Source organism: Candoia aspera, chromosome 11 (genome assembly GCF_035149785.1).
Source record: "Candoia aspera isolate rCanAsp1 chromosome 11, rCanAsp1.hap2, whole genome shotgun sequence".
Taxonomy (NCBI): domain Eukaryota; kingdom Metazoa; phylum Chordata; class Lepidosauria; order Squamata; family Boidae; genus Candoia; species Candoia aspera.
Genome location: NC_086163.1, coordinates 18,464,099 through 18,491,379, shown reverse-complemented (window position 1 = coordinate 18,491,379; position 27,281 = coordinate 18,464,099). Strand labels below are relative to the sequence as shown.

The window sequence follows — 27,281 nt, the reverse complement described above, 5'->3', positions numbered from 1 at the left end:
TACTCAGTTTGGATGTTGTGGGTGTACAGTACAAGGCTACAAGCATACTCCCAATTCTTCAATTGTGTTAGATCAGTTAATGGCCTCCTGCTTGCACTGGGCTAAAGTGAAACCCAAAGAGGAGCAAGATGGTTTTGTTGCATTTCTGGCACTTCTTCCTTTCATCAAGTAATATGAAGTTAAGCAATACTAATTTCATGGCAAAACTATCACAGTGCAAATTTCAGATTCAATACGTTGTTCTTAGGCAGAGCAAAAGCAAAACTCACAGGAGGAAGAGCTAAAAACAGCAAGCTATGGATAATGCAGCTGACCAAAGGTTGCACAAAGCGAAAAACCAGGACTAACAAAATTAGCTTATTGATCCGGACCAAATGTTCCTGTGTGTGTTGCTCAATCATTTTCCTCTGGTTCCTTCAACTTGCGGAGGCCAATAATTTATATTCTATTAGCAAGAAAAAGCAAGTTGTGACACTCAAGCCTCACTCCCATGTTCTGGCTCCAAACAGGAGCCAGGACTGAAGCCAAAGTTACACTACACCTTCAGACTTGTAGGAAGAAGCTAACCCAGAATCATGACTGGGATGCTATGCTAAACGTCCTCCTGCTGGTAAGTTCCAGGCGATTGAAGTTCACCAGAAGGAAGAACTAAATTGCAACCATTATGCAACACGTCAACCTGCTCATTCATGAATAAGCCAGGATTCTTTCACTGATTTCTCATTTGGAGCAAGTATGACCTCTGGATGTGACATGTCAACAGATCAGGATTGCAGACGTGGAAGAGGGCAAACAGTCACGATTAACAAATACACACACTGATAAAAAACGCTATGGCAAATCGAAGTACAAATACTGTGACCATTTTCTATTTACAATGGTTTGCGCATTATAAAAGCAGATGAGTCTTGTGGGCTGCATCGACTGAGATGATGCCATTAGAGATGATGAAACTGTAATACTGTCACAGAAGAAACCGGAAACACACAGCACAGGCACAAAAGATTGGGAGACACCAGACGTTTCACCCGTCTTCCATCAACCATTAAAGACAAACCTGTTTCGCAGTGCTATTTGGCCTTGCTGTACTGAAGAGAAAAAAAATTGTATGTGTATTTCCATGATAATGTACAAAAGCAGTGGGTTATTGGACGTGCAGCCGAGGTTTCAATATTAATTTTCCAGTCTGTGGGAAAAAAGAAATTGCTGTCATTTCACAACAGATCCTGTGATGGCATTTTGATGAGGAGGAGCCTGGCAGGGTGGGATTCTATCCTTCTCTGTCCCTCTCTCTGATACATGAAAACTAATTCTAATTTCCTGCCCCCCCCCCCCCCCCAGATGAGGGTTTTGCCAAAGTATGTGCCCAGGAGTTCAGATTTAGCTTAGAGCAGTGTTTCTCAACCTTGGCAGCTTTAAGATGCGTGGACTTCAATTCCCAGAATTCCCTAGCCCCAATTCCCCCAGCCAGAGAAACACATTACAAGGTTACAACATTACATCTATTGTTTCTATTGCCAACTCATATTACTAATCATCAAATCCATATATCACAATTTCTTTTCTATTCTTTCTTGACTATTAGTTCTTGTTAGATTTTTTTCTTTTAAAATTTAATGAAGTTATTATTTTAAAAAAAAACAGCAAAGAAAAGAAGCCAAAGACCACGACTTCTCCAATCTGCTGCCCTCCAGATGTATTTGACCGCAAATCTTACCACCTTGCTCACGGGGCCATTATAGCTGAATACCAGACTGAGAACCCATGGAAGCTATGTCAAGAGACAAATTAAAGAAAAAACAGATCCAAGCAGAGAGAAGTCCCCAGTTGTTTGGGCCAGTAGGCCCATCTGAAATGTTGGGACCCCAGCTTTAAATTGTAAGATAAGCCAACAGCCCTCTCCCACCAGTGATTCTGTTTCCAGTGCCAGAACTCAACATGGTTATCCAGGGAAACCAGAGTTACTTACATCATCACACGACATATTGTATTCTGCCAAGACAGTTCGACACCGAGCAGCTATGCTGAACAGAATGTCAAAGAAACACGCATCCTGCATAGTAAGTGGGCCTGCTTTCATATTCGTCTAGCAAACTGATACAAACATTTCTGAATGTCTCACCAAATATTTAATTTTCCTTCCAGCTGCTCAAAAAATTAAAAATGGCTCATAAAGAACCTATTTTAAAAGCCAGACTCCTGGCTACGTTTGCATGGCACATACATGGCATCGCTAGCTGAACTCACTCATTTTTCTGAACCAGTAAGTGATGATACAGGCTGGACTTGTACAACACGTTAGGCCAAAAACTGCCTTTGTGTTCAGTGTGCTGTGCAAATACAGCCACTGGGAAAGTCTGGAGTGCAACAACGCAGATAACTTCTTTCCTAAAAGTTGGCACACTGAGGAACCATAGAAAACTTTTCTGATAACTATTTCAAGTTGCACTGCTGTTATCACTATAAGAAAAGCAAGGTAAAAATTGATTAAAAAAATCAAATGGGATTCAACTGCCTTTCTAAACCCAGAAAGAGGCACAGAGCTATATTTCCTTGCGTGTATAAAGTACAGGAATTGTGGGTTAGTTTTCAGAAGGAAGAAGGATTTTAGTCTGGAGCAAAACCTGTGCTGGAGTTAAAAGTTTCTTACACTTCAATTACTGTCTTGTAAATATGGCTAAATAGCAGAAGCTGTGTAATGCATATGCTGATTTGGCATTTGCATAAAACCATTGGAGAAGGATACATTGAGGGTGCCACTACTCTTTTATGTATTCCAGCAAAAAATAAACCAATCAACGTAATACAGCTAATGGTGAAGAACGGATGATTCCATAGAGATGTGAAAAAAGATACCTAGGAGAGAATCAAACAACTTAAAAAAAAAGCACTCTTACATTGGATGGGTAAGCACAAAACTGAATTAATAGAACACAAGAAACTAAGGAACTGAAAATTCCTACTTTTGATTTCCTTCTAAATTCTTAGCAAAAAGTAATAAACCAAATTTCTAACTTTTAAATGCTACGATGGGGACTAGTGATCAGATTTTTTTAAAAGGCACACAGGCCTAATCTTAAAGAGATTCTAGTTACTAGATTCTGAAATCTAATCTAAAAGACCCCAAATTATGATGCAATCACAAGTGGACAATTCCCCCATGATGACTCAGACCTGCTTCTAGAATGTATTGAGGCTCTACTCTGAGAAATGAAGTGCTACATGGACAGTAATGACACCACTCAGATACTGCTAAAGGAGAAACGTAAGTTTTCCAGAACCCTACAACAGTTGCTAAAATATCCTGAATATTTCCACGAATCTATATTGCAAATTAAAATGCTAGGATTTAACTGACCTTCTGTGTTTCAGGATCTATTAGCCAGTTCCAAGCACCAGTGGCTGTACAGACCGATACCACTATAAGAATTACTGGAGGGAAATTGAAATGACAAAAGTGATATAATTTTACACGCCATACGTTGGGAACAAACAGTAACAACCCTAAACCCACATACTCTCTGCTCTTCCTCCTGCACACTCAGGATGAGAACTTCGGAAACATACTTCCAGGTTCAGTTTACATTTTCTCATTTCACTCACATTTGCTATGGTTTAAACTTTTATTGCACTTTACTGACTAGCAGTTTTAAAACCAATCAAATTCAAATCACGGGTAGGGAAACTAGCTTGCTTCAATCATCTATAGTTGGTGCAGGCCTGGGTTTCCACTTCAGAAAAAACAAACATGTGATTAACAAAAAGTGGAAGGAAAGGCTACCGAAGTCCCCTTCTCAGGCATCCAAGGAGAAGAGAAGGCCTACGTGAGCTTGAGGCTTTTTTTATCAGAAAAAAAAATCATCTTTACTGTAAACTGCAAGCATGGCCATACACCGTAGTGAGTAATGCAGAAGATGCCCAGCACATAACTTTTCAAAATGTATTTCTTGAACACACAGACAGGAACAATTCAATCAAGCATTTAACCAGGAGACAGGCCTGTAACTTACTTCTCCAGCGTCCAGTAGCCGGTTGTAAACAAGCTATGTATTCAGTAAGCCTTCTTTCAAAAGCCTTGAGATCTAACAGTGAGAGAGAATAACCGGATTAGCCAAGGTCTGTTTTGGAATTTAGATTTACCACCTTGAAACCACAGACCCTTTACGGCACAGCGGCCGCACAGGACAGGACTGAGTACTGAACAGACAAGACAACAGACCGAGCAGTCGTGCCTTGTTCCCAGGAAGAGACAGTTTGCCCGTCTGGAGGTTCGCACTTGCTCCATGGAAAAGTATGAACTGGTAGAGACTTGACTGAAGGATCAATGATTTCCCCCCCCCCATTTTTTTCTTTTTTTGTGTGTGTGCCTTCGACTCAGTGACGGCTCCTGGCCCTGCCTGTTCAAGTCCCTGCAGTTTTTTTTCATTCTAGTCTGTCTTTTGTCTGTTGTACCAATAAAGATGAACATTTTGGAGGTTTAGCAAAATTGGATGAGGGCGCAGGCGGATAATACAATCCCATCCCGCTTGTTCATTGAGCGAAGCTGTGACTGTGCTCCTGACCAGACTTCAGCTTTCCTTTGCTTTACAGACCTCCAAAGGTCCTCAAAGTGAGGATTGCTTGCAGAGTTAGCTTTTCAGCCCCATCATCACTGCGAGCGGTCGCTAAACGAGGCAGTAGCTCTATGAGGACTGCCTGTATTGGATGGTATTGCATTATGCGCCTGATCTTGTCTGATTTTGCAGAACCTCCAAAATGTTCCTCTTCATTGGCACAACGGACAACTCCTGCCCAGGGAAGCAGCGGAAACGTTTCCTGACCCTTGTCCAAAAGATTAACAGCAGCACGACCCACCAACTCCCCAAGAATCCACCCACGGCCGCCAACCCCGCTCTCTCCTACGTGAGAATCAGAATTACTCTTGATTGATTACCCCTAGGAATCCTGGACCTTTTAAGAGGAATCCAAAGGAGCTCCAATCAAAGGTCCAAATGTTTGCCATTCGCCTCTCCTTCCTCCCTGCAGGCTCAGAAACTCACCGGGCGAGTCGGTGGGAAGAACTAGATCTGATGAATTGCGGCCAACACAGAACCCATATAGACAGTGAATTAGGGAACGATAATCCAGCAGATCCGGGGGCGCCAGGTTGGGGAAGGCTGGGGAGCCTTGGGGAGGCGGGGCGCGGGATAACGCGATAGACTAGCCCTGGAGCGAAGCGACGATGCTGGGATCCATCCTGCCGCGCCTTACCTTCCGCCTGTTCCAGCGAATTCATCGCGTCGGACGGAGGGAAACGAGACCGCTCCGAGCCGCACCGCCCACTGCCTCGCAAAGCCGGGAGCTTCCCGCCTCCGACGCTCCATCCCGCGACGTAAGCTCTCGTACTTCCTTCACCGCCCCGGCATCACCGACGCTTCCCATTGAGCAGATTTCCCCAAGCCCCGCCCGTCGCCCAACAAGCCTCGTCGTCATTGGGTCCACCCCCTTGTGGGCAAGAAGCTGGAGGCGGCTGGAGGGACGGGCAGAGAGGAATGCGCACGCGTGGCTTGCACTTTTTTTTTTTTAAACCCCGGCATTGGCTGTACTACTCCAAGTTTTTAGGGAGTTTTGGAGAGGTTTAAAAAGCTTCTTCGTCCGGGAAGCTGTGCAGTTTTGCTCTTCCTGCTGTGCGGAAGTTGGGTGGTCGTGGATTTATTAAATTATCCAGGTGAAGGAAGGACGACCGTATATCCCCAAAGCCTTCTAGAGTACTTAAACCTTTAAAGTACTGTTTTTCAAACTTTAAGACGGGTGGACTTCAACTCCCGGCATTCTCATCGCCGCCCGCTGGCTAAGCCTGCTGGGAAATGGAGTCCAACCCTTTCGGAAAGGCGACAGGTATCCCTCCTTTCCTTCGAGTCTAGAGGCGGGTCGACTCGGCGGCAATGTTCAGATCTCAAGTAGCAAATTAATCCTCGGCTTGTTCAGTTTTGCCCCTGGCCCGCTTTCGCCCAACCTGCTGGGCCGCCAACCGATCAATTTCCTTTTAGTTTCCCTGATTCGGGCGCAGCGTATCATTGACCAAACCAGGGTTAGACAAGCCACCTCCCTGGATGCCCCGAGACCGCGATTCCCCCTCCCTCCTCCCCGCGTTTCAGCGGTCCAGCGCGGCCTCCCCTGCCCGGCGAAGCCCACCACCTCAGGCGCCTCCCAGGCCCCGGCGCCGCCGTTGTCCTGGAAACCGCGGCAACACGGCTAGGCTCCTCCAGGCCGCTGGGGGCGCTGGGGGCGCTGGGGGCGGGACTCCGCCACTCCCGGAAGAGGAGGAGCCGGGATGGGCGGGAGCGGCTCCTGTTACCGCCGTGCCGGCGCCATGCTCCGCCCTCCGCCCGCCCCCTCCTCCGGGTTGCAGCCGCTCCGGGAGGCGAGCAGGGACCGGCCGCTCGGGGCGAAGGGGGCGCCGCGGGGCCCTGAGCGGGTGAGCGGTTGGGGAAGGGGCGGCTGGGGCGAGACGGGGATCTGCACAGGCGCGCCCGTGTAGGTGAGTGTGAGCAGGGGCCGTGTGTGGGTGGGCGGTTGGCGGGAGCCGGCTGCGGATGGAGAGAAGGAAGGAGGCCTCTCCGTATATATGTATATATTTATGTGTATGTATGTATGAGTGTGTGTGTGTATATATATATATATATGTATATATGTATATATATGTATATGGGGGTGTAAGGGCTGCATGTAAATGCAAAAAGACGACTGCAGACGGGCCTTTTTTCTTTTTAGATTCCTTGAGGAAGATCTCGAACTTTAGTCTTTCAGATATAGACGGACAAGTATAAATCGTACAGATTTAACTTTGTATTTATAGAAGAAAATCTCTGTAGCTCAGGGTTGAACTGTGGAGTCCTTGGTGCTCTCTGAGCCTGGTTGTTGGCTTGCAGGCGTTTCATTATTAGAGATGAACCACATGTATACGCTATTCAAAAGAGGCAATAAAAAATCTAAGAAGGAAACAAAAAGACCAGGACACATCCCCTCCAGCAGCCAACACCCAGATAAGCAGGGATTAACATCAGACAAACAATCAAGCAGAAAACAACACCCTAATCAAGGAATTACCAAGGAGAAAGCCACACCCCCACCAACACTGGCAGGGCAAGCTACTGCTTCTAAACAGGGAGCAAAACCCCACACCCTTGCACTGATGATGGTACCTAGTTGGGTCATGAAACGTCTGCAAGAAAACAACCAAGCTCACAGCACCAAGCACGCTATAACTTTGTATTTGTTTACTTCAGTTACCTTTGCATTTATTTGCTTAATTTTCCCTTGTATTTATTTGCTTAATTTATCCTATGTGTTTACTTAATTTATCTTTTTATGTGTTTTGCTTAATTTTTCCTTGCATATTATTGCTTAATTTATCTTTGCATTTATTTGCTTAATTTACCTTTGTATTTATTTGCTTATTTTTTCCTTGCATTTCTTTCCTTAATTTTTCCTTGTATTTGCTTAATTTTTCCTTGTATTTCTTTCCTTAATTTATCTTTGTATGTGTTTACTTAATTTATCTTTCTATGTATTTGCTTAATTTTTCCCTGCGTTTATTGCCTTAATTTACCTTTGTATGTATTTCCTTAATGTATCCTTGAATGTGTTTACTTAAGTTGTCTTTGTATATGTTTACTTATTTTTATTTATTTACTCTGCATCAGTAAGTGGACATCACATATATGCATGGTAGATTGATCGAAGTGATTTTAATGTATTCCAACTGGTAGCCTGCCAATAGACAGAAGTAAACGACAGAGTTACTGCTTTATTTCTGTAAACATGGACAGAGTGAAGGGGTGCCGGTGCATGCAATCTATAGGTGATGCAGCAGGAGCACATGCTGTGTTTATTATTGTTATCATCATTATCCAATGTCTCTCCCACCTTTCCTTCCAAAGTTGCTCAAGACGGCATAGGAGGTTTTGTTACCTCATCCCCCACCCCCAGTCCCTACCTTGTCCTCAAAACAACCCTTAAATGAAAGTTGACTCCCCACAGGTTTCAGCCACCGTCTGGGGCAGAAGAGCTGAGTCTGCACACCCATTGAACCACAAACTACCCACCCATGTTTTAGCTTGGTCTCTTGTGTAAGCTTAGCCTATGCTTACATGGTACCATGTGTTCTCTGAACATAGAAAACTGAAATAATTCAGTAAGCCATGACTTAAGTTAAACATAGGTAACTGTTGTGTGAACAGAGCCTAGAAATTGCTATTGTTTCTACTAAATGGACTGAGTTTAGCTGGGTTAGGGCTAGGGTTAGGGCAATGCGTTAGATTGGCCTTTGATTGACTTTGTCACCAAGTGAAACAACTGTAACTCTGCATTCTTGAGTTCTCTTGTTACCTACAGCCAAGGGATCTGTGTATCTTGCATAAGATAGAAGCTTTGGATATTTTTTTCATCCCCAGAGATAAGGAATTTACAATCATTGGCTAGCTCTTCTTTCCAAGAAAATTGTAAGAGAGATCTAGAGTAGCTGTATCCTGTTCCTAGTAAGATATAATCTGCATGTCTGGAGGTTCTCACTTGCTCCATGGAAAAGTATAAACTGGTAGAGACTCAGCTTGAGGATCAGTGATTCCCCACCCCCATTTTCATTCTAGTCTGCCTTTATTGATATATTTGATGGGATTGTATTATGTGCCTGTGCCCTCATCATCTGGTTTTGCAAAACCTCCAAAATGTTCTCACCAGGAACATCTTTATTTGTATTTCGTTGTATTTTTCCACTAGTATGTATAATGGTGTTGAACGTGTAGTCTATAATTACATATATTGGTGAGGAAGAATTCTCCAGAGAAACAGAATGAGTTTGTGATGTTTCTCTTGTGATGGAAACTGTAGGGTGTCATTCTTTATCTGAGCTCTATAATCACTGAGATGGAAGAAACTGCACATTCCCCTATTTTGGGGTCTACTGTAGCCCCAAGAATATCTAGCATAAAGGAGATCATGTGATGGTTTCTAAGCAGAGCAAACAACCTTTCCAAATAAATCAAGCTAGTGATACACCATGCGGAAATGCAAAAAAATATTAGCCTATGACATCAGCCTTGTAATTATGTCCTCAAAAATTAATAACCTGATACAAAAACAAAAAAATGGCAGAACAGGAATGAAGAATTCTACCCGATCTCCCCCAGATGTTTTAGACTTTATGGCCCAGACAAAGAAATGTAGGAATGGTAAAGTAAAGTAACTGGAAGGCACCATATTTCTTATCTCTCCTGTGGGAAACTTTTTCTTGTAAAAAATGTTAATTGTGGACAAGTCAATTTAACCCCGTACACTGTTGCTATTTTGGCATTCTACCATAACAACGTAAGGGCAATTATGGGAAAGTATTTAAGTATATTAGCCAAGGAACATGTTAATTTCGTGAAGCAAAGCAACATTTTTAAGGGCCCCTCAACATATCTACTTTTTTCTTTTTTTATATAATGCAGTAGTAATTTGGAGAAAAACAAATTAAGTGGCTTATCACTGTGAAAGTTATCAGATGTAAATTTTGTTCTGGAAACACTTTGTAACTGATTTTTTTTTTTTAATAACAAGACTTTTTTTTTTAAATTTAGAGACTAAAATGTCCTCATGGGTCAAAGTAACCACAGATCAAGCACAAACACCTGATCCTGAAAAAAGGTAAAAATACAATGATCTATGTTCTTTTTCTTTTAGTCTTTTTAAAAATGTTATAATCTCAGATCCACATTTTGGTAGTGGAAAAATTTTAACGAATTGTAATACCTTTTTTTTTACATTCAGTTCAGAGGTTTTACTATCTTTCCATTTTAAAAATATTGTATGTTTGTTGGATGCTGTTGAACTAAATACATTGACCTTTGCATTTAATAATATAAGATATAATCTCACTAAATTATCAAGAATTTGTGTGAAATTTAGCATTTAAAATTTGCATTATATCCTGGATTCCTTCTTTGTTATGGTCAGTGGCTATAGTTGCTGCTAATGGCATGCCCAAATTCACAGCTAATCCTATCTGCGTGCTGATGGGTAGCGTATTTGTTCCTTGTTTGTTTTTGTATTCATGTGAATAAATACATTAGAAAGGAAATTGTGCATTCCATCTAAGCCTAGCATCCTAGTTTGCTTGCTTATTTATTTATTCAATTTGTATGGCTGCCCATCTCAACAAATGATTCTGGGCTGCTTGTTCCCAAGCAAGCTGCTATTTCTACTATAGCACCAATGCTTGGCTTACATTTCTGTTTTTCAATCCGGATTCTAGTTCAGCTGTAATAATGGAGATACTTGCGTATTTTCCAAGTATATCTTGGGGTACCTTTCCCATTTGTGGAAGTATGAAAACAGTGAAGCAGGCACACATGTGTTCCAGAATAATGCTATTTTCAGTATACCAAGAATATCCAGAAATTCTGGTTTGCCAGTATGTATATGCCTAGCCATTTGTTTTCTCTTGCGTTTATAGAGAGAAAATAATTGTTAACCCAAGTGTGATTGTGGTGTTCATCCTGTTTATAACCAACAACACAACCCTTAGCAGCAAAACATTGCAGAAGTGATGGAACTCCCTAGGTGATTTTAAGCCAGTAACTCTCAATTCAAGAGTTGTCAAACAATTATTTTTGAGATAAAATTAGAGGAGACTCTCTGTAAGCCGCCTTGAGCTTCTATAGAACAGGTGAGAGATAAATGCTGTAAATAATACAATCAAAATGTTTGGCAGAGAAGTCATTTCAAAGCAATATTGCCACCAAGGCCATTAACCTGGCTGCCTCATTCAGTCAGATTGGTGCTTACACGGATGGGCAGCAGCTGTCTTAGTTTTCAGACAAGGGTCTTTTTCCCAAACTTTCTGGAAATGGCTGGTTGGGGGATTCTGGGACTTGAGGTCCACACGTCTTAAAGTTGCCAAGGTTGAGAAGCGCTGATCTATATGATGAAATTTTCATACCGTAATATGGAAAAATAGATGCTACATGGTAAGGGGGCCTGAGTAGAATTTGTTTCTTGATGTGGATTAGTCACAAGTCACAACTGATTAGTTTCATGCATTGCATGAAAAGTGTAAGTCAACCCTTCACGTTGCTTTAATATGAACCCACTTAGTCTACTTAGTTGTGGTGACAGAGCCAGTTTGGTCTAGTGGTTAAGGTTCTGGGCTAGAAACCAGGTGTCTGTGAGTTCTAGTCTTGCCTTAGGCATGAAAGCCGGCTGGATGACCTTGGGCCAGTCACACTCTCTCAGCCCAACTCAGTGCAATGTAGACTAGTCTCCTTGTGCACCCCGGGCAACGTGACTTGTCACGGCTAAATAGTCTACACATCTGGCTGCTGGACCTCACAAGGATTTCCCAGCAAGAAAAAGCAGCATGAACACCAAACTGCTATGCCATACGATTTAAAAAAAAAAAGTTGCGGTGACGATCTCTGTTGGTATTAAACAGGAACTTTGCCCAGAGTTTTGTTTCTTGTAGTGCTGTAATCAAAGTGGTGTAAGGCAAGGAAACTTTTAAAAAGAAGATTCTTTCCCTAGCAAGAAATGTATGAGGCAGAGGGAACAAACTTGTGGTGATGAGGAAAAGTACTTGCAGTCCTGTATAGGATTTGCTGAGGGCTGTGAACAACATTCTTATCTTAAGGAGCTAAGCATCACTTTCATGGCTAGCTGGTAGCAACTGGCAGGTCAAAGATGTATTTTGGTAGACCAAGAGAGTTCTTCATAAAGAGTCCCTTAAAAAGATACTTTTTCTGGAAGGGTAGCTGTCTACCACTGCCTCGCCTTGATCTTTGGCAAGTGATGGTTGTCCTTATGGGATATTCCTTGGCCGAACTGGTTATTACCAGAGTTGTTGCTGCACAAGATGGGTGGTGGAGAAATATAATTGATAAACAAACAAACAAACATTATGGATGGGAATCTTCCCACCTTATCTTCTGGTTGCTTGAGTGTGCTGCTAGTTCATCTACAGCAGCCTTTCTCAACCTTTTGACCCTGGAGGAGCCCTTGAAATATTTTTCAGGCCTTGGGGAACTGCTGCACATTCAGGCTCAAAGATAGGCCAGTTACAAAATGATTATATTTGTTTCCTGGGTAGGCCTGTATAGATGCCTAAACAGTGTTCTTAAGCTTAAGTTGAATAAATAAATAAGAACAAAACTTAACTTCTTTAATATGAAGTTGCTCAAATTGGAAATAATTTTTTAAATAAATTGTGATCTCCCAGGGAACCCCTAGTGACCTCTGGTGGAACCCGAGGGTTCCACGGAATCCTGGTGGAGAAACCCTGATCTACAGGGTCTTTAGTTCACATACCACATCTATCACACCAGTGACAACAGAAATGAATTTTTTTGAGGGTAAGGAATTGAAACCGATTGCTGCACTTAGTGCCATGACAGAATGTCAGGCGACAGTGAGCCCAACCTTCTCGGTTCCTTGGGCTTCATGTTTGCCTATTTGTAGGCATTATGCACTTCAGATCTTGCTAAAGGGCTTAATGTGCTGCATCTCGCATTCATAGTTAATCAGTGTAACTGAATTCAGTTTGATCTGCGCCTAAGAAATAGTTAACAGTCAATGAGGCAAAACCAGGCAGCTGTTGTCCTTATGCTGCCTTTGCTCCTTGACAGATCTTTCCAGGCTGTACATCTGCCAGCCGGTTTGGTTTTAATGATTGGCTTCTCTCTCTGTATCTCGGTGGGTCCAAAGCCAGCCGCTTAAGCAAAATGTTTAGAATAATTGGAGTGTTTAGCTCATCTGAAAGGAGGGAAAGCTTGGCAGAGCAGAATCTTCCTATCTATTGTACGGCTTCCATATTTTAAAATATGACAGAGAAGACAGCAGAGAATTTGAAATAATTGTACTATTTCTTCTGTCTTGTGTTCACCCACGCATGAAAAACAGGATTTTTAGTATTTTTCCCACTCAGTATTGCAAAAACCATTTCTGAAGTTCCTTTGTTTCTTAAAGGGCTTCTAAACTTTCATATATTAAAAGATTTTCATTTTTCAATTGATAAGCGACCTTATTATAAAGAGGATAGGTCGAAGGATTAGTTTACTAAAGAGGTCAGCATTTAATTTGTAAAACTTGGAAATTTGGGGAAAGTTCCTTAAGGCCCCTATAGCTTTATCTACTATATATGCATCCCTTTTGGTCAGGTTTCAAACCTGGGTATAGTACTGAGATTGTATTTATCGTGCTTGTGGAAGATCTCTAGCAGGACCAGCATGGCCCTCCTTGATGTCTCAGCAGCTTTCAGTGCCATGGTTCAGGGAATCTTTTTGGATTGGGTCATACAGTTAGCAGTGATACTACTTCTTTCAGAGTTGGTTCCAGTCAATGTTGGTGGGGGGAAGAAGTCTAGGCCCAAACCCATGCTTTGTGGGGCCCCACAAGGCTCTAACCTCTCCCCATTTCTATTTAACATCTACATGAAACCACTGGGTGAGGCCATCCAATGGCACAGGGTCAGGTATCAGTGTGCTGATGATACTCAGCTTTATATCTCAATCTCTGGCTGACCATCAAGTTCCTTCTCAGTGTCTTGAGGCTGTGGAGGCCTAGATGGGGAGAAACAAGCTTAGGCTCAACGCTAGCAAGACCAAGTATCTGTAGATTTTAGGGCTTCCCGATTTGGGGATTTTCCATGATTGGCTCTGAATGGGGTTGCACTGCTGCAGATGGAACTGGTGCACAACTTGGGGGTCTTCCATGACTCTTGGCTCCCACTTGAAGAGCGGGTGGTAGCCATTGCTAGAATGGCCGTTGCACAGTTACACCTTGTGCACCAACTGTGCCCATTTCTTGATCAGGAGGCCCTGCTCATGGTCACTCATGCCTTGGTCACCTCCCATTTGGATTATTACAATGTGCTCTACATGGGTTTGCTCACAAAGACTGCTCAGAAATGGCAGCTGGCCCATCAAGTGGCAGCATGAGTACTTATGCTCCCTATGCCTGGGTTTATTCTGCCTTAAAACTTTTTGAGATACAGTCTACATTCAGAGAACATCAGTACTTTGAACAATAACACTGACTGCTTTTAACTTTAGTATAAATTAATTGACTTTTTTTCCTTTTCTTTTTGGGTCCAGGCAGAGACCAGGATGGATTCCTCGACTTTTGGAGTAAGTAATTATGTTAGGTTTCCTGTCTACTCTTGATTAAAAGCCAGATCTGCCCATAACTGTATGATATTTCTTGCAAAGGCTGTGATATATATTCCTTGTAATATGTAACATTTCATGCCATGCCCTTGTCCCCTGGTATCCAATTTGTCATATTCCTTCTGTTAGCAGTGCCTGTAATGACAAACAGATCTTCCAGGCAGTGGTATTGGATGCTCTCATGTTGTCCCAACTCTCTAGGAACTTGCTGAAATTGGAATGGGGATAAAAGGAATTTTCTTTGCTGGGATCTTTGTTAACACTGAATTGTCAAAAATAGCTGTTTGTGATGTCTCCCATCAGTGTCTTGCCTGATAACAGATGTTTCAGAACTTATTCTGCAAAGTCTAAAATCAGATTCCAAATTCCCTGAGAAGAATTTGCCATAGTCGTCTTGCCACTATATAGCTTAAAAGCTTATTACACTCAAATTCTTTTGGCAATCCTTAACATGCATTTCTTGCTCCTTCTAGCATAAATCCTTACAAATCCATTCAGAAGAGTTCTTACTCTCCCCCAGATGGTTATTCAAAGGACTATGAAGATGATAACAGGTGAGAAGGATCTTTTTCCCTTGAATACTTCAGTTATAACCTGAAGTAACAGCACAAGACAGATAATAATGGATGGAACCAAATGATATATTTCTTCTGTATGCCTGAAACAATGCAGTCTCATGCCTTCTTTGGCATAAAGGCAGTTCTCATCACTTGTGCAGCAAAAGGTGTTTTTCCCCACTTGTGTGGGTTTCAACGAAAGCGAGGTCCTGTATATATGGTGCCCGTGTTAAATATACAAGATGGTTTCTTATGACATTTGTATAGGTTTGCAACAGCTTTGAACTGCAGAGAGCAGAGTTCAAAACAAAGCACATACATTGAAGGCAGAGGATCAGTACAGGTAGACTTCACAACAACTGCCCTCACTTATGTTATGAGGCACTGAAAAAGTAACTTTATAACCAGTCCTCTCATTTACAATCATCACAGAGTCCCACAGTCACATGGTCGCCATTTGCGTGCTTTGCAACTGGCTTCTGGCAAGCAGAGTCAATGGAGAAGATGGCAGTAAAATCACACTTAACGATGTCTCACTTAACGACCCATGGTGATTTGCTTAATGAGTGCAGCAGAAGTGATGTAAGTCCAGTGCATTCACATGATGTTTTGCTTAACGACTGTGTCACTTAGTGATGGAGTTGCCAGTCCCAATTGTGGTTGTTAAGTGAGTACTATCTGTAATTCTGTTTATAACGTTTATAGTTAAAAAGGGTCAAATATTTGATGTCGTATCACTCTGCCTTAGACGTTAGTACATTTCCAATTGGAAACACACACCCTTGCACCTTTCAGCGTAGGTGGTAGGGTTCAAGGTTTAGTCTAGGTCATTTTCCTGAAAATTTCAAACTATTATAATTTCTGTAATAACACAGTCAACTACTCACTATGTCATACCCTTGTCCCATTTTCCCTAAATGGCTCATAACTTGCATGGGAAGAATGAGGGTTGTATTTGTTTAAGTGGGAGATAAATTTGTTCTTGTGTGTTTGGTTTGAAGCTTTGAAGAACTCTTTGGGCAGCAGTATCGTCCATCAACAGACAGTGAAGATAATTATGAGAGATATCAGTATTCCCAGAAAGGTAAGAGTTACTTGAAATAAAGCTGCAGCAAGGTTCCCCTCGTTCCCCCAAACGCCATTCATTTTAGTTTTGCATATCATGTTCTTTGGCAGCCGAAGAAATACCAAAAATATTTATGTCCAAACAAGAATCACACAGAGTTTTCTTTAGTAAGATTTCTTGAAGCGAAAGGGGTGGAGCTACAAGAATTCTAGCAATTGAACTATTTTCCATTTAGAACCAATTTATCCCTGATACACAGCCTTCCAATAGGGTGAGTTTGTCTTTTCACTGATAACAAAGAAGCTTAAAGCTGACTGTTTACATAACTGTCTTTATCAGTGTGGGAACCAGCTTTTACTACAACTTGCTGCTGAAGTTGTTCAGCCAAGACACCCCTAATGCAGTCCTGAATCCTTCCCAGATACTGAATTTACCATATCTAACTGAAGAACGAACATGTGCATTAAGCTTCATTGCTGCTTCATTGCTGCATTCATTCATTTCCTCAACGTATCTGGTTATATCTTCAGATGATGGCTACCCCAAGGATGTTCATCGGGATAAGTTGTACTTGCAGTTTTACCAGCAGATAGAGAAGGAATATAACAGAGACAGACCTTCCGACTGTGTCATCGTTTCCATCAGCAAGGATCAAGCGTAGGTCTTCTTTTTAAAGATGCACTTGCAGATGCTTACTGAGCTTTGAACTAACAGTTTCATGTTGAATTTCACTTTTAGCGAATTTCACTTTTTAGAGACCTTATTTTCCTATTTTGCCCCTGAAGTGATAGAAAGCAGTGACGATGGTACATGTCTGTACTGCATGACTGAGCAGCAGAACCTTATCTCTAAATGTAGCATCATCATTTGCATGAAGAAAAGGTACAGAATGATAGGAAAAGGACAGAGTGCATCCTGCCCCCCCCCCGCCACATTTTTCTGATAAACAGACTCATGGTATTAGAACTGTCCCAGAATAATTCTCTAGAGAGTTGAATAAAAATAAAAATAGTAAAATGGGCTCAACACCAGCAATTCACTCCCCGCCCCCTTAACCCTTTATACTTCATACCTTTTTGGTTCCTGCTTCCCATGAATGGGACTAATCTGCAGTAAGATATTTTGGTTTCCCCTTGTCCCTTTTAGCTGGGCCTCATTCCTGTTGGATATGGTAGAACTATGACTTAATTAGTGTAGTTGTAGCTTGCAGGATTACTGTAATAAGCTTAATACTGATTCTTATATGTACATTTTACTTAATAGGGAGATCTCTTTAAAAGGGACACAGTAAATATTTATCATAGTAACTTTGGATTTTACCACTCAGCTGAGCAGTTCTCATGCACGTCCACATCCATGTAAACTAAAATACATCTCTCCTTTTTGCCTATGAAATATTTTAAATGCCTGTATGGATGGATTATCATTTGGTGTTTTAAAAAACCGTTTTTCATGTGGCCCCTTATCCTTCCTTGCTCAAGTATAACTTGAATATCAGCATAACGTAGTGTGGGTAATGGTATTAAGCTTTTTTTTAGGTGAAAGTTTGTGTTAAGCTCGGTCACTAAATGAAGCCAATTGAGAAAGCATAATCTAGATGTTCAGGCTATGGATGTTTATAATAACTAGCAATCTGGGGGTTCTGAGATTCTTCTGTCAATGAGATGTCATCACTTCCATGTTTCCCTCAGTCGACTTTGAATGCCGTGAATTTCACTGCAGGTCATACATTCAGCATTCGGTATTGAACGTTTCGTCTTGCTGCTTAAAATAATGTTTATTTCTCTTACGCAGTTCCTGAAACAAAAACATAATTTGCAGATTTTCACACAAAAACGCTTAGTGTCTTTAATGGGGTTCTCCTCTGAGGATTTTTTTTCCCTAGAAGATATTCTAATATAAAAACACTTGTCAGTTTAAGGCAAACTTGCTGCCTCTCCCTTTGCTTAGCCTGGAACTTTTGAGAGTTTCCCATGCTTTGATTAAGCGTTTCTCACCTTGCCGTTTCCCCTCTGATTCTTATAGTATAAATGTTAATCAGGACTTCTTACTTTGCATTCCCAAATCTTCCCTCTGAAAGCTGTTTTCCAGTCCTCCACATAACCTCAAGCACATCAAAAACAGTTGCCGTCTCTATTCAAGTATCATTGTTGTACGTCTTTGCTAAATTAATTACCACTGTAATTTTGATGGATCATTCTCATCAAGGATAGTGTATTGTGGTCTAACGTGGTTGTAAGCATGGTTTATAGATCTGTTTGCATTTTCCCTTGATACCACATTGCTAAAATGATATTTGGAGCCTTAATTTTTTTCAGTAAAATATTTCCATCATCTCTTTCAGTTTCCCATCCAGTCAAGGTGGGAATGTCAGATACATTTCTGCCTTTCATCTGTTTACTCTTGTCATAGCAAACTGCTAGTTAAGGTGGAGGCCTTGATTGTTCATCTCATGCTAGACTTTTCCATGCAGTCTTCAAAGCCCCGAACCTTTGGCCATCTTTCTTTCTGGTTCTATAACCACCACCACTAAATGTTTGTCCATAATAATTAGTCTCATGTGTTCATATCTTCAGAGGGAGATGAGATTTTAATGCAAGTCTTTAAAATATTCTTACATTCCAGAATAAATTTTTAGAATAAATCTTTGGGTTTGGCAAAAGACATTGAACACCATGTGGGTGTTTTGTATATTACAGTAATATCACCTTTATTATTCCTGAAGGGCCTACTGAAACATGCATACAAAATTGCTATGAAGCGTAGGATAACCATGGTAAAATTGCCAATTCCTTGAGGTTGTTGACTGCTGTTCCATGTTATCTAATTAGATAAGTTGGGGCATCCGTGCCTATATAATTTTCTATAATGTAAAATTGAAGCCTCAGAAATCGAGTTCCTGTCCAGAAATAGCATGGAATGACCTGTAATATGAAGCCCAGTTGAATTGTGCAATTCTGTAAAAATGCCAGTACGTGAAAAGCATACGTAAAATCATAATAAGGTGTTCATTTTTAAAAATTGCTTTGCGGTGTAATATTTGCTGCTTCACATCTATTTCCTTTTAAACAAATCTATTTTAAATCTGAAAAAAGAAAGACTTGTAGTTGGCTATTCCTTGAGAGTCCTAATTGCCATTATTAAATAACTTTCCACATGCGTACTTCTAGAGATCACTTTACATGCCAAAATCTCATTTAAGTAACTTAAACAAATTCACAAGCACTAAGCTGTTTCTCATGGATACACACCTGAGGTTCCCTTGCAATTATCATTGAAATGGAAGCAACTCAAGATATTCTATACCTTTATGCAATTCAGTTACTGCAAAGTGCTTGCAAGACTTAAATCCACGTAGCCCCGGTCCAGAATTCCACAGAGCTTGACTTATGTGGGGCCTTTATAAAAACAAGGGCTTCACCAGTCAATCTGGTATTGTGGAAAAATCTGTGTTTCCCACCAAGAAAGCTCAGCCAAAAACCCCTTAACCCACAATAAGTAAATGTAGACATATAGACCTCCTTTCCTCCAGATCTATTGAAGCCACAGCCGCCGGAATTCCCAATCAGCATGGCCAGTGATCAGCTCTGAGAGTCATATCTGGAGGATACCAGATTGATGAACATTATTGTATGCAGAAGTCAAAGCCTAAAACTGTAAAAAATTGGACAACGTATGACCCAACAACCGTCCTTTTTTTGCTACAAATTTAACCTTACCTTTTCTGCAAGCACTACAGTTGGGAAATGTCTGGCTCACATTGAGGTTCTTCTCTATATACTTGGATGTTCTATGACTGCTTAAACTTACATTTCATAAAACAAGACCCCTGTTTCAGGTGGCTCAGCGGAATTCCAAAGGCACACTGTTAATATATCTCATCGAGTATTTTCGGGATTTCTTCCTACACACAAAATGACCATGACTAGGACACTGGCACTAATATATATTTTTTGAATTACATGTAAAATAACCTGCTTCTTTGTTTTTTTTTTCCTTCAAGGGAATATTCAACAGCCATAGGCCATCGGTTGCAGGATCATGGCCTTGTGGTGGAAATGATATACCTTACTTCTGAATCAGGTCTTACACGTGCCCTCCAAGAAGTTAAAAATGATGGTTCCCCATTTTGTGTTCTTGTTGAACCATCTAATGTAGCACTTTCCTCATGCACCGTAATCATGCTTCATCAGACTATCAAAAGTAAGTTTAGCTTCATTAAGAACTGGTCCCCATTCAGAAAATGCTCTCTAGATCCATTCCTCGACATGCATCATATTAAAACGCATCAAAACTAACCTCTTCAAGACATGACTGAATATGCTGAATGAACAGCGGTAAAATATATTTACATTTATTAAGAATTCATAGTTGTACATCACTCCCACACCTACCAAAATGTATTTCACCCAAAATTTATCTTATCTGAGACCTTAAAACAGACTGTCGTGGTAGGTATTTTTCCTGGATTTAAAAAGAACATGACAGTTTCAGTAATTCCTTAACTCTGTTCCTCTCTTCAGATGTGGTTTTATAAAACTATTCCCAATATGAAATTAATTTAACATACAACGAAGCACATCATCGAAACACCCGTTACACTTAATAGAAACGAACACGTTTGTGTTGAATCACGGACATATAACATTCAATTAAAAGTTAAGAGACATCGATACCGAGTCAGAAGTTAGCTTTTACCTTCACAGTCGGAATGGTGCAAGGACGCAATGTGTGTTTGGTTTTGACTGGATGTAACTTTTTAAAAAGCAAGGTATCTCTCTTCTCCGTAGTACACCGTAATATGCCCATGGAGGATGCCCTGGCTCTGATAGCTAAAGAGTTTGAGAAAATTATTGCTGAGCATGAACAACAGCAGCGCACAGCGATTTCCCACAGAGCAGCTGATCTGGCGGATGACTACCTAGAACGGGAGCTCTATAAGAGTTACCACGTGCCTCTGGGCATTAGACACCTCCTCTTTCTATTAAGTGAGGGAAAACATTTGTATGTGGAAGAATTGAACTCAATAAGTGACTACCTGAAGACCAGGAGAAATAAGCTTGAAGGTATTCCTGTTTTCCCCACCTCTTCCTCAACGTATCCTCTAAAGCCCACCCCCAATCTCAAAGCAGCCTCTTGGGTGCATTCGGCGTGAAAATCAGGAGATACCCAGTGTGAAAGCTGACGCTCTGTCCTCCCCCAGGCCTGAAAAACCACACTTCATGCATGAATGCCAACCTTTCTTAAAGTGCAACTTCATTAAGAAGGGCTGTTCGTACACTTCCAGCTTCATAACACATTATCTCTGGGCAATGCTTCTTCCTCCAGGAAGTGGGGTGGGGATGTCAGATGGATCCACAGGGTTGTCTGTATTTCGCTCTAGATGTATGTACACAACTCATCCCAAATTCCTTATTATTTGTCCTTTCTTTACACTTTCAAATCGCTTTCTTCCATGCAAGTAGTGAGCCTGCGATCCCTATTCACAGGGCCAGGGGGAGAAATGCCACCTGTCCTTATTGCATGGGATATATTGCTCTTAACGATAAAAGGGCAAAAACATTGTCAATCAGTAGTGCCGTTGGGAAGGAGAGAGCCTCTTCCCACTTTGGGAGACCACGAAGCACCCTACCGATGAGCCCCACTTGTGGCCCCAAATGTTGCTTTCATTCAGTCGTCATCATAAAAGAGTAACCGCTCCCCTTGTTCGCTGTGCTGTCGTCCAATCACAGTCACATTTCACATGGCAAAAGCCCGTTAACGACGTATAATCAGACGAAGTGAAAATTTAACCCTCGCGAAAAAGCAGACCCCCGCCCGTTTTATATTATAAAAACCAAAAACCTATCAACTTAACTGCTTCAAATCCATTCTATGACTACTATAAATGGCTTTCCCATGTCATCCTTAAAATTTCCTAAATGTTTCCCTGCACAAATGAACAGGCAGAGGAAGAGAGGGTGTTAATATAAGCAGCAAGGCTGCCTTCTTTGCTGGGAGCACATCAGGTGCTTTGCTAATTGATGCTGTTTCCTTGCTAACTGTGGGTTCTCCTATCCAGGCTTTGTTGCAGAAACGAATGCTTTAGCTGCTGTAGGTGAAGAAGCTGTGTATCCAAGTGTCAGGCCAAGTGGTAGTGCTCTCCCCCAGACTCTGAGCAAACCACCACCACTCCTGCCAACCCCTGGCCGAACTCCTGTATTAGGCCAGACTGCCGTACCCTCACCTAAACCAGCTTTGTTGGGTGAAAGACCGTTGGGGGCTCTTCTTCCAACTCCAGGTTGGTGAATATTATTTCGTTTGATATTAAAGCAAGGGAAAACGCACATGTGAATAGTTAAGTCAAAAGTCAAGAAGAGACTTTGGACCAGCCATACATGTATCTATACGTTATAGATGCAAAGTAAAGTGACTATTGGTGTTTCTTATTTAATATTTAATGTTTGGGATAAGATTCATGCTGGAAGATTCTTTACTTTTGTTGATCTGTTCTAGTTTATTCTTGTCTAGATGTTTGGATAACCTGTTGCAGACTATCTAAACAAAAGAGTATAGTCAAACAGGCCAAGGTCAGAAATATATTGAGAAAGAGTAGAAGGAATACTGTCAAGATCAAGTTCCAAGTTCAAAATAGGATTTATACTGTTAAATTCAGAGGATTAGACCAGCCAAGGTTTGGAAGTCCAATTGAATGAGCGGAGTCAGAATCCTTAGCATGGAGGGTCAATGTTAGAATAGGCATTTTTCCAGCCTTGGGTAGATTAAATTGGGAGCGTTTACACTAGCTAGCATGGGTTAGTCAGTCGATCAACATACAGGGCTACTCCAGGTAATAGTATTGATCTCATGGTGGTTCATAGGAAGTTTTGTTTGATACCATAGCTGTAATATCCTTAAGAATTTCACTTATCCACACGTTGTCTTGACATATTCATGAAATTGCTAGGAGAGGTCTTCCAGTTCTAGAGATTCAGTGTTGCCAGTATATTGACAGCATTCAGCTTTGCCTTTCCTTGTCAACTAAACACAAGGATCCTCGATCAATATCAGTAATGGATTAGTTGAGAACAAAGCAATTGAAATTTAATCTAGTATATGTATTCCTAGTCCGTCAAATGGCAGATTAAGAAATAGAGATCTTCCTTGTGGTGGATGAAGTTACAGTGTTCTTAAGACTCGGGTCCGGGGGGCATGTTTTAGATTCCACCTTGAACTTGGATGTTTAGATTTCAAGTGACCAGAACTGCATTTAATTACGTAAAGTTAATGTGGGTGTATTGTATGGCCAAACGACACACCTTTGTTTACTTGGGTCAGTCCTGAGCCAGCTCTAAAAGGGGCTGATGTGCTCTGGCCACTTCTGTTGATCTGCAGTGCTTCAGCCAGACTGCTAACTGCAGCTGCTTGTAAGGAGTGTGTGAGTTCTGCATTACAGTGGTTTCACTCACTGCAGGCAGAATCCCGGAGAAGGGAAGCTAAGCTAGCATCATCTTTGATGTCCTTCTCCCTTTAAGGTGACTTGGTAGTTCCTTTCTATTTTTAATTGTAATTTCATTGAATATTACGATGAAAAAGATGAGAACGAATACAAACCAGAAAAAAGAATAAAAAGAAAAAATAGTGCAGAAAAAAAAGACAAAAAAGACTATATAAAGAAAAGAAATATATGAAGAAATATATAAAGAAATGATTTCCCCCTTCATAATAACAACTATAAACAATTTTAGTAACTTACCACCTTCTCAAAGTACAACGAATGACCTCTTCTTCCCATATCCCATCTCTTATCAATAAACAAATCTCTAAAGCCTCGTCCTTCAGTCCTGGTCAGCAAAAGTCCACTAAAGGTTACCAGAGATAACAACAAGGCAGCTTGGTGGTTTCATGAAATATGTTGTAACAGGTGGATGCTGCTGTTTTGCTTGGAAAGCCTGTTTTCCTTGCCTTTTGAATAGAACTTTGCATCTTGTATGCTGATACTGCTTGCTATCCTATGCATAAAACCCTCTCTCTGTTTTTCCTCTACTGCAGCGCTGGCTGGCCCCAAGGGCAAGCCTCCACCCCTTCTTATAAAGACGGCCAAAAGGCCAATCCACCTAGCTCCTTCTCCACATTTGCCTGCAAAGCGGCCGTTGCTCGGGGGCAGACCTGGCCTGCTGCCTACACCAGGTGAGACCAGGGCAAATCAGGGTGATGCTTCACAACTAAGTCTGAAGGCAGATGGTTTTGTTCTGTTAAGGGCCGTTTCCTCAATTCATGTCAGTCCGGAGCTGTGCAGTAACATGGGCAGCAGACTGGGTCTGGGTTTAAATATCCATCACTCGACTAGGAAGGTTTCTGAATGCCAATTGGCTTTGAAGTGGCTGTAACATAGCGTAAAAAAATAAATGCCCTCCCCTGAAAATAGTTTACAAAACCATTATCCTTCAAATGTTTTTGAATGCATCTTAGTCCAACTTATGGTAGTTTTTGCCTCCTTTCTCCCCCTCTCCACCCCAAAATAAACATTGGTCTTGGTCTCCTCTGCTCTGTGATATGTCTCTGGAGATATCCCCACTGTTTTCTTTGTGAAGCCTCTATCAAACATCATTTAAAGTTTGCTGTATCTACTCTGATGTTTTGGTCCTGGCCTGATTCACATTATTCAGTCTTCAGGGACTTCTGAATCTCTGAACATTCTCTCAAGTCACTGCACGGATCTGAACTTCAGACCCTTCTTTGTAGCAACAAAGTGAGGGAAACTTCAGTTACAAGCCAAACTAGAGTGTTTTTTCAATATCTCTACCAAGAGATACAGATATATAGATGTTTTTTAGCAGCTCCTGTTTCATACCAAGTAATACAGGAGAGAATTGTGGATGTTGGTCAGGGCTCTGTGTAAATGTGTTACCAAGAGTTTGGCAGTATATCTGAAAAGGTAAAAGTTTAAAAGCAGTGAATTTGTTCAGGTTTAACGTGGTAGCAGGTATCTTGATTCTAAGCTTTCCTTATGCAGACTTCCCAGGTGTGACTGTCTTCGACTCTCTGGCTGGATTCACACCTCAAACTCAGTCATGGTTGGTTGAATAAGCCTTAATGGCTTTGTTCACCATCATGCTGAGCAGTAGCTCTGATGGCTGGATTCAAACAGTACATCCCCTTGTGGCTTAGCTGATATATGAGCCTAGTTAAAGGATATCTTTTTTTTTTAGATTTTTTATCCTGCCTTTATATTTTTTATAAATAACTCAAGGTGGGGAACATACCTAATATTCCTTCCTCCTCCTATTTTCCCCACAACAAGAGCCCTGTGAGGTGAGTTGGGCTGAGAGGGAGTGACTGGCCCAAAGTCACCCAGCCGGCTTTCATGCCTAAGGTGGGACTAGAACTCACTGTCTCCTGGTTTCTAGCCTAGTGCCTTAACCACTAGACCAGCCTTTCCCAACTTTTTGACCCTGGAGGAACCCTTGAAATATTTTTCAGCCCTGGGGGAACTGCTGCACATTCAGGATCAAATATAGGCCACAAGTTACAAAATGATTATAGTCATTTCATGGGTGGGCCTGAATATATGCACTAACAGTGTTCTTAAACTAAAAATAAAGAATGAAACTTACCTCTTCCATGTGACGTTGCCTGAATTTGAAAACAATTTTTAAATAAATCATAGTCTCCCAGGGAACCCCTAGTGACCTCTGGCGGAACCCGAGGGTGCCACGGAACCCTGGTTGAGAAACCCTGCCCTAAACCAAACTGGTTCTCTTCCCATCTTTGCATCTTGCCCAGTTGAAAGGAGACTGGGAGAAAGCCTACTGAGTTCATACCCCACCAAAGAGGAAAGAATGATGCACGGGCTATAGGGAAAGCATGGATGCAGAAAGTGAAGAGTTGTTTTATCCTAGCTGCAATTTTCTGATCTGCCATAGTAAGCCGAAATAAGTATTTTTTTTTTAAAATCTCTTGATGAGTGTTGGTCCTTTCAATGTAACTTATCAGCACCATCCCCTAAAGACAGCCAGTTCCTCTTTGGAGGACCTTGTGAGTTAAAAATGAGAGGTAGTGGTTTTGCTTCACTTCCTGTTCTTCTTTTCACAGCTGCTCAGTCAAGATCCACCCAGCACCACTGGGTTCCTAAACCGAAGTTCCTGACTTGAAAGGACGCCTGAACTAATACTGAAAAAAATAAATAGTCATCCTAGATGGCAGCAGTTCTCTTCTAAGATAAGCAGAGTTTGGCAAATGTATGTTACTACTCCTGGCAACTTTAAATGCCTATTATTTTCTGTTGTACACATTCCTGAGAACAACATTTTTTTTAACTTAAACACAACATAGATGTTTGTAGAGGATGGATATTGTAGATTCCCAATATTAACATGTTTTAAGATCAAAATTGTCCAAAATAAATGACTTATTTCCACAGGTTCCCATTTGAGTTCTTTGTGATTCACACTCCACTTAAGTAACGATTATCATTTAACCCATCCCTCTGTTGTAATGCTGTTTGTTGAATAAACCCATTGCCCCAGGACCAGATGAGAGACAGCCAAAGGCATGGAATTATAATCTGTAATATGACAGATGGAAAAAAAATTAATACATGACTGCAGAGTAATCATATTGAATAACCACAGTTAAGTATAAACCACAATACATACAAGGCCAACATTACACATTAAGCACTAAATAAGCAAGCCACGTGCATAATACTATGTTCCAACCCTGTTCCTTGATGGCAATTGCTTCTCAGGCCTATTTTCTTTTGAATACTTCACAACTCCCCCAAACTGAATACTCCAATAATCATCTCTCTGATTTGCACAGGAGAACAACGAAAACTAATTTTTGCACTTTGTGACTTGCTTAAATAAGATGCAGAAAGATGGAGCAGTTCCTATGCAGGTTTACATTTAGCGATGCACTTCCCAAAATTGCTTTAAATTCAACTATATCTTTTTAGTAGGGATTGGGGCATCCATTTAGTTATCCAAGTTACTATTTTGGTTGTTTCGTATGAGGTATTTAACAAAAATACTAAATAAAAGCATGTCCGTGAAATATATCTAGGTTGCTTTTCCAGTATTCAGAGTAGCATCCTGTGTTAAAAAGTGAGGTAATCATAAAACTACAAAAGGCAGCCCCAAAGCTAGAGATAATCTTCTATTTAAAAGTAAGTCTATTCCAAAACCTGGAAGCCATTAAAATATTAAAAAGAACCTGTCACTGTCACATAAAAGAGGATATAAAAGTTGCACCAAAGTACAGCAGAATCACAAATCAAGCTACAATTCCAGTACCTGTTCTGGAATTTTCTGCATGTTGCATAACATTAAAGCTAGTGGCTCAAAAGACAAGACTTGGGCAATTGCTGGTGCAAATACCTGGAAGCAGTCTTTAGAATAAGGAACTGTCCAACACTCCCCTCCCTTGAAAATAAATTGGCTATTCTGAGTGACGTAGGTTATACCATTAAATGCACCAGCAATAGAAGGATCACAT

At 41.2% G+C, this 27,281-nt stretch overlaps 2 protein-coding genes across 2 annotated transcripts; one reads left to right on the top strand and one right to left on the bottom strand.

Moving 5' to 3' along the window:
• Nucleotides 1–847: 847 nt before the first annotated feature.
• On the bottom strand, nucleotides 848–5,401 carry CNEP1R1 (CTD nuclear envelope phosphatase 1 regulatory subunit 1). The gene is made up of 6 exons (XM_063312850.1): nucleotides 5,251–5,401; nucleotides 4,011–4,082; nucleotides 3,359–3,432; nucleotides 2,747–2,856; nucleotides 1,970–2,024; nucleotides 848–1,186 (listed from the first exon to the last, which is right to left on the bottom strand). The coding sequence occupies exons 1-6, from the start codon at nucleotides 5,273–5,275 to the stop codon at nucleotides 1,145–1,147; spliced, it is 378 nt and encodes a 125-aa protein (XP_063168920.1). The 5' UTR covers nucleotides 5,276–5,401; the 3' UTR covers nucleotides 848–1,144.
• Nucleotides 5,402–6,501: 1,100 nt separating this feature from the next.
• LOC134504193 (nuclear receptor coactivator 5-like) lies at nucleotides 6,502–26,204 on the top strand. Its single transcript, XM_063313286.1, has 11 exons — nucleotides 6,502–6,520; nucleotides 9,603–9,669; nucleotides 14,109–14,141; nucleotides 14,654–14,734; nucleotides 15,739–15,821; nucleotides 16,334–16,460; nucleotides 19,807–20,006; nucleotides 20,594–20,869; nucleotides 21,865–22,083; nucleotides 23,835–23,972; nucleotides 25,878–26,204. The coding sequence occupies exons 2-11, from the start codon at nucleotides 9,611–9,613 to the stop codon at nucleotides 25,934–25,936; spliced, it is 1,275 nt and encodes a 424-aa protein (XP_063169356.1). The 5' UTR covers nucleotides 6,502–6,520; nucleotides 9,603–9,610; the 3' UTR covers nucleotides 25,937–26,204.
• The last annotated feature ends 1,077 nt before the right edge of the window (nucleotides 26,205–27,281 follow it).

What these genes read in the sequence shown, in the direction of transcription:
- CNEP1R1 (XM_063312850.1), bottom strand. Translation starts at nt 5,275, where the DNA reads ATGAATTCGCTGGAACAGGCGGAAG. An exon ending in TAGATCCTGAAACACAGAAG is followed by an intron (nt 2,857 to 3,358) that starts GTCAGTTAAATC and finishes ATTCTCTCCTAG; the next exon opens with GTATCTTTTTTCACATCTCT. An exon ending in AGAGTAGTGGCACCCTCAAT is followed by an intron (nt 2,025 to 2,746) that starts GTATCCTTCTCC and finishes CATTCTGTTCAG; the next exon opens with CATAGCTGCTCGGTGTCGAA.
- LOC134504193 (XM_063313286.1), top strand. Translation starts at nt 9,611, where the DNA reads ATGTCCTCATGGGTCAAAGTAACCACAGATCAAGCACAAACACCTGAT. An exon ending in ATATCAGTATTCCCAGAAAG is followed by an intron (nt 15,822 to 16,333) that starts GTAAGAGTTACT and finishes TTATATCTTCAG; the next exon opens with ATGATGGCTACCCCAAGGAT. An exon ending in CAGGAGAAATAAGCTTGAAG is followed by an intron (nt 20,870 to 21,864) that starts GTATTCCTGTTT and finishes TCTCCTATCCAG; the next exon opens with GCTTTGTTGCAGAAACGAAT.